Here is a 19041-nt window from a genome sequence, read left to right as displayed (position 1 = left end):
AATTACTTTGTAAATAGACATTTAACTTGATTTCTAATTTAAATGAGGATTAAAAAAAATCATTAATACTGTTTCACAGTTGATTTAAAATGAGTGGTTCACTTCAACATTAGAAATGATATGAACAAAACACACTTTTTTGATTATCAAGATATTGTAAAATAGTAATGATAATATTAAAAGAAGAGTGTTCTTTCAGTTGATTACTTCAGGATACAATTAAACAGTCTCTGGATGAGCTAATTTGTATTTCTGGATTCAAATCAATGAAATAACAGTTCCTGTCCCATGAAGGTCCTCAGAGGCAGGTTTTGGTCAGAGGCCTAGTTCACTACAATACTAACAAAATCCTCCTGTTGTAGCCAAGTTTCTGTCAGACAGAATAAATCAATATGATGATCAGTTATCAGTTCATTAACTAACAGGGATTTAGAGGAAAGAGATCTGATGTTCAATAATCCACATTTTATGATTTTATGATTTTGCTCTGGTAAAGTAACTGTGTTTATTTTAATCAGATTTTTATGGTTTATATTTTTAGAGTTGATTTTTGGTTTATTTAATTTGAGCCGTGGGCGAGTTGACACTGTTTCAATGTGGGTGTGGGTGGGTAACAGAGGAGAAGCAGCAGAGAGGTGGAGGACTACAACTCTGCTTCCTGGACTGGACCCTGGGTTGTCAATAATTTGGGGGATAAACAAAATCAGCCATATTTCTAGAAAGAAGAGCAGCTCCGTCCAAAGTGGGATGGATGCCATCTTTCCACATCAGACCAGGTTTTCCCCAGAAAGAACTCCAGTTATCTATGTAGCCCACGTCGTTGTCAGAACACCACCTGGACACCCAGCGGTTAAACGACAACATACGGCTAAACATGTCATCGCTGGTCAGGTTGGGGAGGGGGCCGGAGAAAACTACGGAGTCTGACATGGTTTTAGCAAAGTCACACACCAAAGCAACATTAATTTTAGTGACCTCCGATTGGCGTAACCGGGTGTCATTACCGCCGACGTGAATAACAACCTTACTGTATTTCGCCTTAGCCTTTGTAGCAGTTTCAGATAAGATTCTATGTCGCCCGCTCTGGCCCCCAGAATGCATTTGACTATGGCCGCTGGAGTCCCTAAAGCCACGTTTTGGACTATGGAGCTGCCAATAACCAGGGTCTGCTTCTCAGCGGGTGTGTCACTGAGCGAAGAAAATCGATTAGAAACGTGAACGGTCGGTGGTGAACTGGGGGCTTAGCCTTAGCACTACGCTTGCTCTGGACCGTCACCCAGCCAGCCTGGGGTCCCGGCTGCTCGGGATCTGCTGGAGGACCGCTAATGGGAGCTAGTCTCTGTGGTTCCGCGCTGTCTAAGGGGACCTGCCTAGTTACTGGTTTTTCTATAGCACGGAGCCGAGCTTCCAGTTCAGACAGCCTCTCCTCCAAAGCTACCATAAGATTACATTTGTTACATGTATCATTACCACTAAAGGAGGCAGAGGAGTAACTAAATATCTGACACACGGAGCAAGAGAAAACAGAGGAAGCAGGGAGAGAAGCAGCAGCCATGATAAGCTAACGCTAGCAAGAGCTAGCAGAGCCAAATACACCAATACAAACAGAGAAGTGTTGAAAGATAAGAGGTGTTTTAAGCACTATCCAAAAGTAGAAAAACAACTGTACTAAGTGTGTTTGTGAACTAGAATTTAAAACCGTGCAAAAGACAGATAAATCCAGAAAACAGAGACAACTCGTGAAAACAATTCACTCGAGCTACAGACAGACAAACAGGAAATGACACAATACGTCTCACCACGAACGTGCAACGTCACACCCTCAGCAGGTGCTTATCAGAAAATGCTGTAACCAAATTGAAACAATCTCTTCCATCAATGTTTTCCTCTGTCTTGCAGAGTAATGCATCAGAGAACAGTGACTTAGATCATCTAGTTGATCATCTTACAACTTCAATGCAAACTTCACTTGATAAAATTGCTCCACTGAAAAAGAAAGTAATCAATCAGAGGAATCTGGCTCCTTGGTTCAATTCTGAGTTACGTACTTTAAAGCAGCATCTAGAAACCAGGAGAGAAAATGGCGCTCTACTAATGTTGAAGAATTTTATTTAACTTGAAAAGATAGTCTGCTAACATATAAAAAAGCTCTCCGTAACGCTAGAACTTTATATTACTCATCTTTAATAGAGGAGAATAAAAATAACCCTAGGTTTCTGTTTAGTACTATTGCCAGACTAATTAAAAGTCCCATTTCTGTTGAACCATGTATCCCTACAACTATAAGTAGTGATGACTTCATGAGATTCTTTATAAATAAAATTATTTCAATTAGAGAGAAAATTCAAACCATCCTTCCTTCTACTATCTCTAGTCCACTGTCAAATGAGGCAACTTTGAAAATGTCACTAGAGCCTGATTTATGTTTGGACAGTTTTTGTTCTGTTGAGCTCTGAATTGTCAAAAATAATAACCTCATCCAAACCATCCACATGTTGTGATGATTTCTAGGCAGGAGACCCAATTGGTGCAGGCAGGCAAGCAGGACTCAGGGAATATAAATAAATAATTTATTCTTTACAAAATAAAGATGGCTGACGAGGCAGCAAACTTACATGAATCATGGGACAAGACGCAGGACACAAGGAGCATAACAGGCATCACAGTGAGACAACGACCAGACAATGAGGGACGCAGGCAAACAGACTTAAATACACACACTAACGAGACCAACACAGACACCTGTGAAACATCACAGGTGCAGACATCAGAGGGGGAGCAGACAAATATAGAACACTAGAGGGAGACAGAGACCAGGGAAAGCACAACTCCTACACATGTCTGCTAGATCCCATCCCAACCACACTCTTTAAAGAGGTATTTCCCCTAATTAATGTCCACATTTTGGATCTACTTAATTTGTCTTTAATGGATGGTTACGTACCACAGAGCTTTAAGGTTGCTGTAAATAAACCTTTACTTAAGAAGTCTGATCTTGATTCAGAAATTCTGGCCAATTATAGACCTATATCTAATCTAACTTTCATCTCAAAAATTCTAGAGAAAATAGTTGCAGGTCAGTTGCGTGAACATCTACAAAGAAATAATCTGTTTGAAGAGTTTCAGTCAGGGTTTAGAGCTCATCATAGCACAGAAACAGCACTAGTAAAAGTCACTAATGATATTCTCATGGCCTCAGACAATGGACTTGTGTCTCTACTGGTCCTGTTAGACCTCAGTGCTGCATTTGATACAGTTGATCACAATATTTTACTACAGAGGCTTGAATATGATGTTGGGATTACAGGAACAGCTCTAAACTGGTTTAAATCATCTCTATCTGATAGATTCCAGTTTTTAAATGTAAATAATAAATCTTCTTCATACACCAAAGTTAGTCATGGAGTTCCTCAGGGCTCAGTGCTTGGGCCATTACTCTTCACTTTATATATGTTTCCATTAGGTAAAGTTATTAAACAGCATGGGATAAATTTTCATTGTTATGCTGATGATACACAATTATATTTGTCCATTAAACCCAATGAATCCAATCAGCTACTTAGACTACAAGCATGTCTTAAAGACATAAAAACCTGGATGACCCTTAATTTTCTCCTGTTGAACACAAAGACTGAGGTTTTGGTTTTTGGACCTGAGCACCTTAGGAATGAATGTTTCAGTCTTTCTCCCTCCTTAGATGCATTAATCTGTCCTCCAGCTCTAATGTTAAAAATCTTGGTGTTATTTTTGATCAGGACATGTCTTTTATCCCCCACATTAAAAACATTACTAGAACCTCCTTCTTCCACCTGCGTAATATCACTAACATTAGAAACATCTGATCTAAAGATGATGTAGAAAAACTGGTCCATGCATTTGTCACGTCTAGACTGGACTATTGCAATGGTTTATTATCTGGGTGTCCAAATACTTCTTTAAAACGTCTTCAGTTGATCCAAAATGCTGCTGCCAGAGTCTTAACTGGAGTTACTGGGAGAGATCATATCTCTCCAGTTTTAGCTTCTCTCCATTGGCTCCCTGTCAAATCCAGAATAGAATTCAAAATCTTACTTCTAACCTACAAAGCTCTCAACAACCTAGCTCCATCTTATATTACAGATCTTATTGTTCCATATTTTCTTAACATGTAAGGATGTTAGTTTTCTGTGGCCCGGTGTGTCTGTTTCCCTCGTGCTCCTCATTAGTTTCCATTGTTGCCACCTGTGTCGTCCCAGCTGTTTGCTATCATGTCTCGTCTTCTCCTTGTATTTAAGTCACTCTATTCTGTCTTGTCCTTTGTCGGGTCGTCTTCGTTGGGTACGCTTCCTTGAGTCTCTCCTTGTCTTCCTGGTTCCTCGAGTTCCCCGTGTCTCCTGAGTTCCCCGTGCCTCCCTCCTTGTTTATGTAAGTTTTGCTGCCCCGTCAGCTTGTTTATTTTGTACTTTTTATTTATCATTAAAAACTTATTTTTGTATATCTGCCGAGTTGAGTCCCTGTTCTGCACTCTGGGTTCGCTCCGACCACAAACCCTAACATAACAGAGTACTTCACTCTCAGACTGCAGGTTTACTTGTGGTTCCTAGAATTTACAAAAACAGAATGGGAGGCAGATCTTTCAGTTCTCAGGCTCCTCTCTTGTGGAACTAACTTCCAATCTCTGTCCGTGAGGCTGACACATTATCCAGTTTTAAAACTAGACTTAAGACTTTCCTTTTTGATAAATCCTATAGTCCGGGTTGGCTTTGGTTTCCTGAGCTGTCCCTTAGTTATGCTGCTATAGGCTTAGACTGCTGGAGGACAAACTGACCACACTTTTCCCTCTGTTACTTACTCTGCTCAACCGGTTTTGTATTTGTAATTATTTTTTCTATCCTTAACATGTTTTTTTTTTGTCTTTCAGGTACACCTGGACCTATATCTGGACCTATATCTGGACCTGGACCTATATCTGGACCTATCATTCTATGTTCGTCTGTCTCTCCTTCCTGTCCTCTCAACCAGCCGGTCAAAGCAGATGGTCTCTTGTCCTGAGCTGGTTCTGTTGGAGGTTTCTTCCTGTTAAAGGGAGTTTTTCTTTCCACTGTCTCCACTGTGCTTGCTCAGGATGGGAGACTGCAACGAAGCCAAGATTCAACTTGTCTGCTGGATTCCTTAGATAGAGAACTTTACTAATTGGCTTTTACATGAATGTTCCTGTAAAGTGCCCTGAGACAACTTTGTTGTGAACTGGTGCTTTATAAATAAACTGAGTTGAATTGAAAATTGAATTGAACTGAACCTCGAGGACTCATTTACAAGAGAGACCTTATTTCAACAAAGATTGATGACAACAACGGACAATTATATTAAAAAAAAGGCAGAGAAATATATATATATATATATTTTTTACAAATTAAAATAAGATGGCCAAAAAGTAGCAAAAACAGTTAGATTATAAGTCGAATGAAAACTTTTGCCAGTACTGGTTAAAAATTGGGCTGCCACATTCTGGACCAGTTGTAGTTGTGCAATGGAGGTCTGACTGATACCAAACAGGAGCCAATTGCAGTAATCTAATGTGCAAACTCCAACCAGAAAGGCCCCTGGTAGAAATTCGTTTGGGCGACCTTCTCACTGAGAGGCAACAGCTCTACCAACTGAACCTGTGTTCAGAAAACCAGTAAAATGTTCTAATTGTTGTGCTCAGCATCCAGACTACTATTAGTATTAATCATCAATGACAATGATTCTGTGCTAAAAAGGAGAACTAAAGAGATGAACACAAAGTGACTGAACATGGTTACTAAACAATGAATTGTCTTCTTTGTAAAGAGTGAAGACCTAACTCAGCATGTGTTCATTGCAGGCCTTATGGTCAGCACAAAAAAATGACTCAGATTCAGGTGGCTCTTGAATAGAGGAGCTTAGTCTTATCAGACAAGAGCTGCGATTTGAAGATTACAATAGTAAGACAAGAAAAAGAAAAGAAGAAATGTTCCTTTTCTACACCCATCCAATCTGTTGTTAATTACCCAGTGTAGTGACATTGCAGAGGACAAATTCACATTTCTCGTCTATTGTCATAATTCTCTCCCTCTCCATTCCCCTCCTCCTTTCACCATCCTGCTTATCCTGCCCTGCTGCTGCCAGCCTCCAGTCAGGAGGAAGCGACCGTGAATCTAAGGTGGCCTAAAGCAAAGGAAAGGTCAGAATCCTTTCCTCTGCCTCAAGACAACAGAGACCTATGCAGCATTTTTGCCCTGGTTGGTGTGTGTGAGGCTGTGAGCTCATTTTCTCAATGTCTGCTTTTCCTTTAGTTTTCCTCCATCATCCTGTCGCTCTTCCCCTTTCAGTCGCCTTTTCTACTTCTCCATCTGGACTAGCGTGCGCAGGCACTCTGTTCCACTCCATGACACACCAGAGTCATTTCATTTTGCAGAACAGTTGGCATCCTGCTGTTGTGGGGTCCCACAGGGAGTGGCAGGAAGAGACAACAGCTATTTTGTTGTGCATGCACAGACTGGTCAATGGCTGATATGCATACAGCAAAACATGCTGAGAAAGCAACAGGAGCAAACAGGAACATTTTTCTTTAACTTAGACAAAGTGAATGCAGTAAAGTAGGACTGCATGTTTGTCCCCCGCTGCAGAGTGGAGAGGGTTAACTGAAAATACCCTCCATTTGTTCGTCCATCCATCTGTCCATGTAGGCTGTGAGCATGTTAACGTGAAAAATAAGTGAGGTACCAACTTTCATTTTGGTGTGGGCCTGCATCTAAGTGTAAGAAAGTTTCGTTTTGAAAATTGGGTTGCAACATCAAAATCTAAGATGGCCACTGCTGTATGTACATAAGTAAACTGGCCACCCCTATCATTTGAGGGGTGTGATATGAACTATGCTTTCTAGTTTTATATATTGCTTAAAAGTGTAGTTTGATCAAATGACTGGGATGAGCAAAGGTTAATCTATGGTGGCCAAGGCAACCTAGCTCCACCAGGTCCTGGTAGTGGATTAAATTGCCCTCTACATGTGCCAAGGTCCATCATTTACTGCACTGCCTCGAACTAGCAACCCCCCCCCCCACACACACACACACACCATCAATAAAAAAAAAAAACTAAAAAAAAAACAACTACCTCTGTTCTTCTACACAGTGTAACTCCTACCCACTTGAATATCTTTTCCTGAAAACCTTCAGGATTACTTGCATTTCTTGTTCCATTCCAGTCCAGAAAAACACTCATCTCGAATACTACAAGCATTCAATATCCAAATCCCTCAACAATGGGGGACATCAGTGTACTGCTTGTTATAATTAGTTTACCAAAACCAAAAATGAATACATGTGTATTTCAGAAACATTTGGTTTAATAAAAGAAGACTCAGCAGAAAAATGACTACTGCTGTACACACAACAGATAGGAAAAATAGGCAAGAGTGGTGATGACTGATCCTGAGCCCTTGTGAGTCATATTGACCTAAGGACAGCAGGAGGGTTATTTGATGTTTTCCTGTCTGGTTTTAGAGTCATCCATAGCACAGCAACAGCCTGGGCCAGAGTTACTAATGATTTTAAGATGAGCTTAAATAGCCATACAAATGTCTATACAACATATTGCAGCTTTTTTAATCATAGATTTTTTTTAGATTTGAGGTGCCATTCTCAGCTGGTTACTCTTCAATCAAAGTGGTACGGTTATTTCAGCTGTGATTCACATTTCATGACCACAGTTAAATGTTGGAGCATAATTGGACCAGTAAACTGAGAGCAGTCAAAATCTAAAGCTTCAGATACTTGAGATGGTACCCCTTTTACCCAACCCATAAACTCTATGAAAGCCAGGTAATCTGAACTCTTATTTGGTGCATATGCACATACAAGTAGCACTTTCCTCCTGCAGTATCAGAAGAACCTTTGAGTATACCCAAACCAAATGTCTCTCCCTCCCAGAGAAACTAGAGCAGGGCTATTCAAGTGGCGGCATGCGGGCCATTTCCTGCTCGCGGGTGACTTCAATCTGGCCCACTTCATAATAAAGAAAGAAAGAAATGGAAAAAAAAATGGGGAGGTCTTTTCATTGCATTTATGACTGAATGCAATAAAACAAACACATTTAAACGGTAACTGATCATTGTAAACTTTGGTTTATTAACATAATGATTTTGATCGCTGGATGTCCAGCCCCCGAGCTGTTGGCTTTCAGAAACTGTGGCCCACTGAACCATTTTGTTGAATAGACCTGCTCTAGAGTATGTCCAGCCCCTCTCCAGGAGCTGGGTTTCAAAGTCAACTCTGTTTATGGAGGTGAGCCCAACTGGTGTGTGCTTAACCTCCACCAGCTCATATTCAGTTCCTGCCAGTGATGTGACAATCGACAGAGTCAGTTTATGACAAAAAGAATTAGCATGCATTAGCATGCCCAGGCCTTAATGCATATTATACATCATATATAGTGCTTGTGCCTTTGCTCACCTGATAACTGAAAAAAGAGAGGACCTGAAGGATGAATACTCGTTTGTTATTTTTCAGACTTGGATCTTTTTTTGTCTACTCCACATCCTGTATGTATCTAAAATTGTAGGGTTTTGGGGTTTTGTCCTGTCTTTGTCTGTTTCCTCACGTTTCCTGTTCAGCTCTGTTTTTCCTCCTTGTGTTCAGCCCCTGTCTCACCTGTGTCATGTTAATCACTGCAGGTGTCTGTCGTTGGCCCAATCATTGTCTGTGTATATATTCAGTTCCTCTACATCTTGTCTTTGTCTCTGGATTGTCCTTCATTGGTGTCTTGGTTTGCCTCCCGTCATGTCGGCTCTGATCTGTTCTCAGTACCAGTAAGTGGCTGCCCTGTCAGACTTTTGATTTTGTTTTTTGAGAATAAATATTTTGATCTTTTTACCTCGAGCCTCCTTGTCATCATCCTGCACTTGGATTCAACACTCCTGATGGCAGATCCTGATAGAATCCAGAGACCATTACTGAACCCAGCAGGAAAATGATAACTTTGTTCGAGTTTTTGGCCCATGAGGTAGATAAAACCTCCCAACAAGACAGAGAAAAAAAGGAGAGAAAAAATAATCCGTTTTGGGAGACCCGCCTGGCCATTAAACCCAGGTCCTCAGCCTCTCCGTCTCACTCCTCCTCATCTGCTCATCACGCTGCTGCAGCCCGCTGCCCACTTCCTCCTCGTTCTCCTCCTGGCTGTTCCGCACAATCGTCTGAGAGAGGGGGACGAACTGCTGGTCCTCCCCAAATCCAGCGCATGGAGGAGAGAGCTTCACAGACGAGGGGGAAGCCCAGCCCTCGGTTGCCGGTTGAACAGCGGAAGATTTCGCTGGGGGGGAGGTACCCGTGTCCACGAGAGGAGCAGCCCAGCTCTCGCTCGCTGGAGGAGCGAGGGGGAGGTTCGCTGGGGGAGAGGAACCAATGCCCACACTTGGCGGAGGAGCAGTCCAGCCCTCCCTCACTGGAGGAGCTGGAATGGTGGCAGGCTTCTCTGGTGGCGATGTATCTTGGTCTGCCCAGCCGCGAGGAGGTTCAGGCAGACACTCCTCCATCTCCTGCTGCAGCTTCTTCTCCACCACCTGCTGCAGCAGTCCTAATCCCATCTCCTGCAGCTGCAGCTCCAGACCCTGTCCCTGCAGCTCTGGCCCCACCTCCATTGGCTGCAGTTCTGGCCCCATCTCCACCGGCTGCAGCTCTGGTCCCTGGTTCTCCAGTTGCAGCCCTGTTTCCGGTCCCTGGTTCCCCAGCTGCAGCCCCGATCCCTGGCTCACCAGCTGCAGTCCCGTCTGTGGTCCCTGGTTCACCAGCTGAAGCCCCGTCTCCGGTCCCTGGTTCCCCAGCTGCAGCCCTGTCTTTGGTCCCTGGTTCTCCATCTGCAGCCCCGTCTCTGGTCCATGGTTCTTCAGCTGCAGCCACGTCTCTGGTCCCTGGTTCTCCAGCTGCAGCCCCGTCTCTGGTCCATGGTTCTCCAGCTGCAGCCCCGTCTCTGGTCCCTGGTTCTCCAGCTGAAGCCCCATCTCCGGTCCCTGGTTCCCCAGCTGCAGCCCTGATCCCTGGCTCCCCAGCTGTAGTCATGTCTTTGGTCCCTGGTTCTCCAGCTGAAGCCCCATCTCTGGTCCCTGGTTCTCCAGCTGAAGCCCCGTCTCTGGTCCCTGGTTCCCCAGCTGCAGCCCTGATCCCTGGTTCTCCAGCTGTAGCTCAGACTCCACCACCTGCCGCTGTAGCTCAGACACCACCACCTGCCGCTGTAGCTCAGACTTCACCACCTGCCACTGTAGCTCAGACGCCACCACCTGCCACTGTAGCTCAGACTCCACCACCTGCTGCTGGTCTGGACCCTGGCTCATCTGCAGTCCTCGCTCCTGGTCTGCCCGAGGTCGTCACTCCTAGTCCTTCAGCTAAGGTCCTCGCTCCTGGCTCATCTCCCGAGGTCCTTGCTCCTGGCTCGTCTCTGGGGATCTTCGTTCCTGGCCCACCTACAGATGTCTCCGCTCCCGTCTCGACCACAGAAGATCCCAGCCCACCTGCAGATGTCTCTGCTCCCAGTCAGACCGAAGAGGTCCTCGCTCCGGGCTCGTCTCGGGAGGTCCTCGCTCTGGGCTCATCTCTGGAGGTCCTCGCTCCTGAGTCTACTGCAGAATAGCTTCAGTCTGCAGAGAGCTCAGGGTCCTTGCCTTGCCGCACCCATGGTCAGTCTTTTGACGTCTCCGCTCCTGGCTCACCCACCAAGGTCTTCGGCTGTGGTCCGTCAGCTGAGGTCTTCATCTGCCTGAGTTCAGGAGGTGCTCAGAGGCACACCACTGTTGCCCACAGGAGGACGGTTTCCTAGCTGCCCACAAGAACTCTGGCCTGGGGATGGATGGTTTCCAGGCCGCCCTCCTGATCTCCTGCTTCATTGGGGATGGTCACCTGGCCGCCCACCTGAACATTGGACCTGCCTTGGGCGGTCTTCTGATCATCCACCTTGACTTTCGGTTGGGGTCCTGGTACTCGTTGTTTGTGTCTAGAGTTCCCCAGGTTTTGCCTGTCGGTTAGTGGTTCTTTTTGTCCACTGTGTATCTCCGTCCTGGTCTGTCCTGTTTTTTTTGTCCTGCCTCCCACCCAAGTTGGATGTAGCATCACCCCTGGGATGTCAGGAGCCATCCCTTGAGTGGGGAGTACTGTAGGGTTTTTGGGTTTTGTCCTGTCTTTGTCTGTTTCCTCACATTTCCTGTTCAGCTCTGTTTTTCCTCCTTGTGTTCAGCCCCTGTCTCACCTGTGTCATGTTAATCACTGCAGGTGTCTGTCGTTGGCCCAATCAGTGTCTGTGTATATATTCAGTTCCTCTGCATCTTGTCTTTGTCTCTGGATTGTCCTTCATTGGTGTCTTGGTTTGCCTCCTGTCATGTCGGCTTTGATCTGTTCTCAGTACCAGTAAGTGACTGCCCTGTCAGACTTTTGATTTTGTTTTTTGAGAATAAATATTTTGATATTTTTACCTGGAGCCTCCTTGTCATCTTCCTGCACTTGGGTTCAAACCTTCTGATGGCAGGTCCTGACAAAAATTGCATTAAGATTCTTAACCTCTGTTTAAATACTGACATCTGCAAACAACTGCCAACCAAAATGTTAAACATGTGACTTGTTCAAGTCAAGTGTATTGTCATTTGCATCACATGTGGTACATGAGGTGGAATGAAATTATGTGCTCAGGGTCCCTGTTACACTCAAAAATAGCCAAATATAAAGTATCAAAAAGAAACAGTATACAAGGATCTAAGATATACACTATGATCAATATGAATACCTAACGATACGCCAAAAGATCTAAGATATAAGCTAAACACTAATAATTCAATTCAGTTTATTTATATAGCGCCAAATCACAACAAAGTTGTCTCAGGGCACTTTACATGAACATTCACTTAAAAGCCAATTAGTAAATTTCTCTATCTAAGGAATCCAGCAGACAAGATGAATCTTGGCTTCGTTGCAGTCTCCCATCCTGAGCAAGCACAGTGGAGACAGTGGAAAGAAAAACTCCCTTTTAACAGGAAGAAACCTCCAGCAGAACCAGGATCAGGACAAGAGACCATCTGCTTTGACCGGCTGGTTGAGAGGACAGGAAGGAGAGACAGACGAACACAGAATGGTAGGTCCAGGTATAAGTCCAGTCCAGATATAGGTCCAGATGTAGGTCCAGGTCCAGGTGTACCTGAAAGACAAAAAAAAAAAAAACACATGTTAAGGATAGAAAAAATAATTACAAATACAAAACAGGTTGAGCAGAGTAAGTAAAGACAGTAGCAGAGTGAAAAGTGTGGTCAGTTTGTCCTCCAGCAGTCTAAGCCTATAGCAGCATAACTAAGGGACAGCTCAGGAAACCAAAGCCGACCCGAACTATAGGATTTATCAAAAAGGAAAGTCTTAAGTCTAGTTTTAAAACTGGATAATGTGTCAGCCTCACGGACAGAGATTGGAAGTTGGTTCCACAAGAGAGAAGTCTGAGAACTGGAAGATCTGCCTCCCATTCTGTTTTTGTAAACTCTAGGAACCACAAGTAAACCTGCAGTCTGAGAGTGAAGTGCTCTGTTAGGAAAATATGGAACAATAAGATCTGTAATATAAGATGGAGCTAGGTTGTTGAGAGCTTTGTAGGTGAGAAGTAAGATTTTGAATTCTATTCTGGATTTGACAGGGAGCCAATGGAGAGAAGCTAAAACTGGGAGAGATGTGATCTCTCCCAGTAACTCCAGTTAAGACTCTGGCAGCAGCATTTTGGATCAAATGAAGACGTTTTAAAGAAGTATTTGGACACCCAGATAATAAACCATTGCAATAGTCCAGTCTAGACGTGACAAATGCATGGACCAGTTTTTCTGCATCATTTTTAGATCAGATGTTTCTAATTTTAGTGATATTACGCAGGTGGAAGAATAATAATGTAAAACAATATAGCGTAACAACAGCAGCCTGAACATGAGTCTGTGGTGAACAGATGGGTATGAATGAATGCAGCAGCATGAAATAATCAGCAGCACAAATAAGTCACATATTACTAATTAAAGTGGAATTACAGTGATGTTACTTTCTTTTTTTAATTTATTTTTTCTTACAGTGATTATCCTGGTTAGGGATGTATGAGTCTAACAGCTTCAGGGTAGAAGCTGTTCCTCAGCTTGAAGTGTGAAACCTATGACAGTGTCCACTGTTAGTTTCACTGTGATTCACAACCGTCTACAAGTTATTTCCTCAGAATCACTTCCATTGTCATACAGTGACTGCAGTGCAGATTTTTGTCTTGATATCAATGACTAATCACTCATTTATTTTTATTCCAGCTAAAACAAGAGCTTTAGGTCAACAATAAAATGGCGAGAATATAAGGGTACAACAAAGATTTCCCTTTTATACAAATGCCTGATGTAGAACAATTTGCTAGAGAAACCTTCAAAACGTAGTTGTCAATGTCACTTCTTATTTTGTGGTAACATCTGTATGCATACACAATTTAAAATGACTAAAAAAAAAAGTTAAATCTGGTCCTCTGGACATTAAAAAAAAAAAAAAAAAAAAAAAAACCAGCGTATCAGATTTAACTTTTTTTAGATTTTAGATTTTTAGATTTTTCTACCTGGATTGTTGAGCATGCATGAGGACATTTAAAATGACCATTTCTCTCAGATGGGAAAATTACACAAAACAATATCTGGCAGAGGATGAATGCAAACACGTGGCATATATCAAATGTTTAAGGATTCATGCACACAAAAGTAGCTGTTTAAAATGATAATAAAACAGCTGTAACATGTCTCATTGACTAAACATAATTACAGATGTTAGCTTTAAATATCTTTTTGTACAGATTATTTCAACAACTTTTTTACTGAACTATTTGTGACAGTGATCAATTGATGTCTGTGAGGTTGTCCTGTTTGTCCACAGATGCCTATCCTAAAACAGAGATGATCTATACTTGGACCAAAGGGCCTCAGCATTCAGTGGAGGTCCCTCCTGAGTCCTCCAGCCTAGTTCAGTACGATCTCATCGGTCAGACGGTCTCCAGTGAGACCATTAAATCCATTACAGGTGAGTTGTTGTTTTATTTTTCACCAAAACAGTGATCTTTTCCTAGGAAAACAGAAATAATGAGATAAACTTTGTTTTTTTATTTTTATTTATTTATTTATTTGAAGAGTGAAACACAAACCACTGAAGATTTTTCAGGTCTACACTCAGTTTTCCACACAAATATTTGGGATAATAATTTTGTATGAATTCAGCTTCGCTGGTAACAGTTGAAGGAGTTGGAGCTTTGACATTTACCGGTACAAACATGGCAGACTGTCTGTTAAACATGACTAGCACACAGAAGCACCCCATGAAGTAAACATGATACGTTGGGTCATTTTACAGAGCCAACTGGTTCTATAAAAAAATGAAGGATTCAAAAATCTAATTATTTTTGCAGCAGAAAAACAGACAATGCTTAAACAGGCACAGCAAACAAGAGATTCCTAAGCAGTAATAGTATATGAAGACCTAATCAAATTACATCTGTCTTTTACTGTATTAATTTAAACGTGCCACACTTAAGATTGGTTATTGTTTATTCATCCATTTCTTTCTCTGTTGACCCTCCAGGTGAATATGTGGTGATGACGGTCCACTTCCACTTGAAACGTAAAATGGGTTACTTCATGATTCAGACGTATATCCCGTGCATAATGACAGTAATTCTGTCTCAAGTGTCTTTCTGGATTAATAAAGAATCTGTCCCGGCACGGACAGTTTTTGGTACGTAGACTTTACACACTCCTACTTCTTTTCTTTTTTCCCTTGCCCTTTTCCAGTCTACAACTATTCTAACTTTTTTTTTTTTTTTCATTTAGCCTTTATTTATCCAGGTTAGTCTCATTGAGCCACGAGAACTCATTTTCAAGAGAGACCTGTTTTAGGGAGCACATGGTGGGGGTTAAGGGCCTTGCTCATGGGCCCAGGGTGGGGCGAATGAGGGTGGGGGCAAGTGTGGGTGTTTCACCTACCCCACCCACAATTTTGATGTTGTCGGGGCGTGAACCGGCGATCTTCGGATCACAAGCCCACCTCTCTAACCTCTGCGCCACCACTCCCCCACTCCCCCACTCCCCCTACAACTATTCTAACTATGCTTCTTTCATTCACACATTGTATTTGTACCTTTTTGCTGCTGGTTCATGTTCCTCCTCTCCATCATCTGCAGCCTCACTGAGCTCCTCTCCACTTCTATGAACTAAACGTGAAGCACCCGGATAAAATCATAGCACAAATTTATGGGACAACACCAATAAACTGAATTTAGACACTCACCAGAATGGAAATGTCTGGAACAAACTAGCAGGTATCTTGGGATGCTGGAGAAAGTTATATCAGGACGTCTCACTGCTGATATCAAGCCATTCATCTCCTTTTTGTTATGTCTGACACATGAGCTCCTCGCGTTGTTTCCTGGCGGGGGAACTATGAAACAAAAGTCCGTTTTCAATCTTTTTACAACTCTGGTCGTGTGACTGGACATTACATCCAATAACTCAACAAATTCGGACCATTGCTAAATTGTTTTAACCTACTTAGATTTTTTTTTAAAAAGGGTTAATGAGAAAGCTTGTCTTCGACAGCTAATATCGAGGACAGTAAACATGGTGGCTCCTACCCCATCCTATCCCATCAGCCACCGTGCCGCGGACACAGTGACATCATGCTCTAAAGCTCTATTGTCTTTATAGTTTGCATAACAAGTCTATCTGCAGAGTAAAAAAGATCATATTATGTGACTCTCAGTAGAAATGCATGTCGGTGAGGCACAAAATAATAAAGCACTGACAGATTATTCTATTTCTGCAGCAGCCAGCATATCTGAGTCCAGCTGCATTGCAGTACAGTGAGTTAATTTCACACATCATATGTACCAGAGTCAGGGAAATGTATTTAGCTAATTCTTCTATTTCTAGCATTTCTGGCATCTAAGTTCTAGTTTACTTTGAAAACAGCATTACATAAAATGTGTAGGCTAATTTCCTCTGTCTACATCCTTTAGCTGCAGTTCACCTATCAATGTCAGCCAGTAGCTATTGACTGACAGGTAATTAATTATATGACGGTCATGTCTGGGCACAGACGAAGTGCGTTAATGTTACATAAGGACTCTGCAGAACACACTGTTCTTTATGTACCACTAAAGGGGATTTTATCCAGATCACATTATAGCTATTGGTTAAGATGATTTCTGGGTTTATGTGACCCTTTGTTTTTGTGTGATTTAATGTACATATGACCTTGCTTGTTGGCCTCTTGTGCTTTGTTGTAGTGGTCTATACTCTAACATGTTTATGAAATTTCCAAGATGGCCGCGCTCAGAGCAGTTGCAGCTTCACAGGCTCCCGGTACCATCCCAGTTTTTAGAAGTTTTGATATTGACTCTGTGCCTGACTCTGCGCGATTTATGCGTGTGAACTATAGCCGAACCGAACTGATGAGAATAGGAGCGGATTTGCCACGAAATATAGCAGAAATCAGCAACAAACTCAAAGCTACGCTCGGCAGAATGCAGATCTTAAAGTCATCTACCTGGAAGCTGCAGCAGAGGCGTTCCAGCGGGCAGAAGAGGAAGCGCTGCTCCCGGCTTAAGAGGAGAGGATGCCGGGCGGGGGTTATGGTGAGGCTACGAGCTAACGCTAAAGCTGGTAAACTCCCCATGCCGTCTCTCTTTCTGTCGAATGTCCGCTCGTTGGACAACAAGGTGGATTTACTTCGTCTGAGAGCGGGCGCCTCAGAAGAGATGAAGAAGTGTGCAGTGCTTTGCCTCACGGAAACGTGGATTACAAGTGAAACGCCGGACTCAGTCTTCCAGCTGGATGACAGACTTTTATTTCGAGCGGACCGCTGCAGCGAGCTAACGGGGAAATCACGGGGGGGCGGAGTGTGCATTTATGTGAGTAAAAGTTGGTGCACGAACTGTACTGTTGTAAATAGCTCATGCTCGAAGGCTTTGGAGCAAATAACAGTGAAATGCCGGCCACATTATCTACCCCGAGAGTTCACAGTGACTTTTATCACAGTTGTTTACATTCCTCCGGACGCTAATGCTAATGAATCACTACAAGAGCTACATGATATCATCAGCTCGCTGAAGAACAAACACCCCGAGGCTCTTTACGTTGTAGCCGGAGACTTTAACCACGTGAATCTAAAGGACTGTCTCCCAAGCTTTAATCAGCATGTGACGATTCCGACACGTGGAGACCGCACGCTGGACCGTGTTTACACGAACGTAAAAGATGCATACAAAGCCGAACCCCGCCCCCACCTAGGACTGTCAGACCACATCTCAATCTTCCTGGCTCCTGCTTACATGCCCCCGCTGAGACGCTCCAGACCGGTACAAAAGAAAGTTAAATGTTGGAGCCAGGACAGTGGACCCATACTGAGAGATTGTTTTGATCGAACAGACTGGCAGGTTTTCAGAGAAGCTGCTGAAAATGGAGGTTCGCTTGATCTTGACCAATACACATCCTCAGTACTGGGTTACATTAGTACATGTACTGACACAGTCTCCACTATCAGAAATGTTAAAAGCTACCCAAACAGAAAACCTTGGCTGAATGCAGAGGTGCGTACCCTGCTGGAAGCCAGGAACACTGCCTTCAGGTCTGGAAACTCAGAGGAGCTGAGTAGGACAAGAAAAGAGCTGGTTGCTGGTATTAAGAAGGCCAAGGCCGCATATGCACAGAGGATCGAGGGTCAATTCATCTCACAAGACCCTCGGAGCATGTGGAGGGGCATTAAGTGCATAACAGATTATAAAGGAAGGAGTGAACAATGCCCCAAAGACCCATCTCTGCCTGATGCCCTCAACAAGTTCTATGCACGCTTTGAAGACCCGAACAGACCACCCAGCACCAGACTCACCTCGCCACCGGATGAAGAGCATCTCAGCGTGACCTCAGCAGAAGTAAGGAGTACCTTCAGGAGGATTAATCCGCACAAAGCAACTGGCCCAGACAACATCCCCGGAAAAGTGTTGAAGGAATGTGCTGATCAGCTCTGTGAGGTGCTGGCAGACATCTTTAACACCTCACTTACCCTGGAGACAGTTCCCACCTGCCTGAAGACTGCCACCATCATCCCAGTCCCAAAAAGCTCCACAGTGACTGGTCTGAATGACTATCGGCCAGTGGCCCTCACCCCGATAGTCGCTAAATGCTTCGAAAAACTGGTCATGACTCACATCAAAACAACCATCAACATCAACGAGGACCCTCATCAGTACGCATACCGTGAGAATCGATCAACAGAGGATGCAATCTCCTCTGTGGTCCACACTGCACTCAACCACCTGGAGCAGAAAAACTCTTACGTCCGTATGCTCTTTGTGGACTTCACATCCGCCTTCAACACCATGATCCCCCAAACCCTGATGGACAAACTATCCACACTAGGACTAAGCCCCTCCATCTGCAACTGGGTACTAGACTTTTTAACAAACAGACCACAGTTAGTGAGGATCCACAACCTCTCCTCCTCCACCATAACCCTCAGCACTGGCTCTCCTCAGGGATGTGTGTTGAGCCCCCTTCTGTTTACTCTGCTCACATATGATTGTGCAGCTACCCATCCAGGCTGTCACATTGTAAAGTTTGCAGATGATACAGCGGTGGTGGGATGCATCACAAACAATGATGAGTCCAGCTACAGGCAAGAGGTGGAACACCTGGAGAGCTGGTGCAGAGAGAATAACCTTCACATCAATGTGAAGAAGACAAAGGAGATGATTGTGGACTTCAGAAGGAACAAAAACACCTACACCCCCCTGAACATAAGAGGATCTGCGGTGGAAGTGGTCTCCAGCTACAAGTACTTGGGTGTACACATGAATGACAACCTCAGCTGGAGCAACAACACCACCAGCCTGATCAAGAAAGCTCATCAGAGACTCTACTTCCTCAGACGGCTGAGGCGAGCTGGTCTGGGAAGCTCAGTCCTCACCTCCTTCTACAGGTGTGCAGTGGAGAGCATCCTGTGCTCGAGCATCAATGTGTGGCAT

At 43.7% G+C, this 19041-nt stretch overlaps 1 protein-coding gene across 1 annotated transcript in view; it reads left to right on the top strand.

The window, feature by feature from the left end:
- The window catches only part of gabra4 (gamma-aminobutyric acid type A receptor subunit alpha4), a 124622-nt gene that overhangs the window by 22448 nt on the left and 83133 nt on the right, over positions 1–19041 (top strand). The window contains exons 3-4 of the mRNA XM_037675439.1: positions 13905–14048; positions 14604–14756. Of these exons, the coding sequence (XP_037531367.1) occupies positions 13905–14048; positions 14604–14756 (297 nt within the window). The remainder of the gene's footprint in view (positions 1–13904; positions 14049–14603; positions 14757–19041) is intronic.

The sequence above is a fragment of the Nematolebias whitei genome, chromosome 4, assembly GCF_014905685.2.
Source record: "Nematolebias whitei isolate Nwh7 chromosome 4, NemWhi1, whole genome shotgun sequence".
NCBI lineage: Eukaryota > Metazoa > Chordata > Actinopteri > Cyprinodontiformes > Rivulidae > Nematolebias > Nematolebias whitei.
Note: the sequence above shows the minus strand (reverse complement) of the source record. Positions and strands in the feature narration are given on the sequence as shown.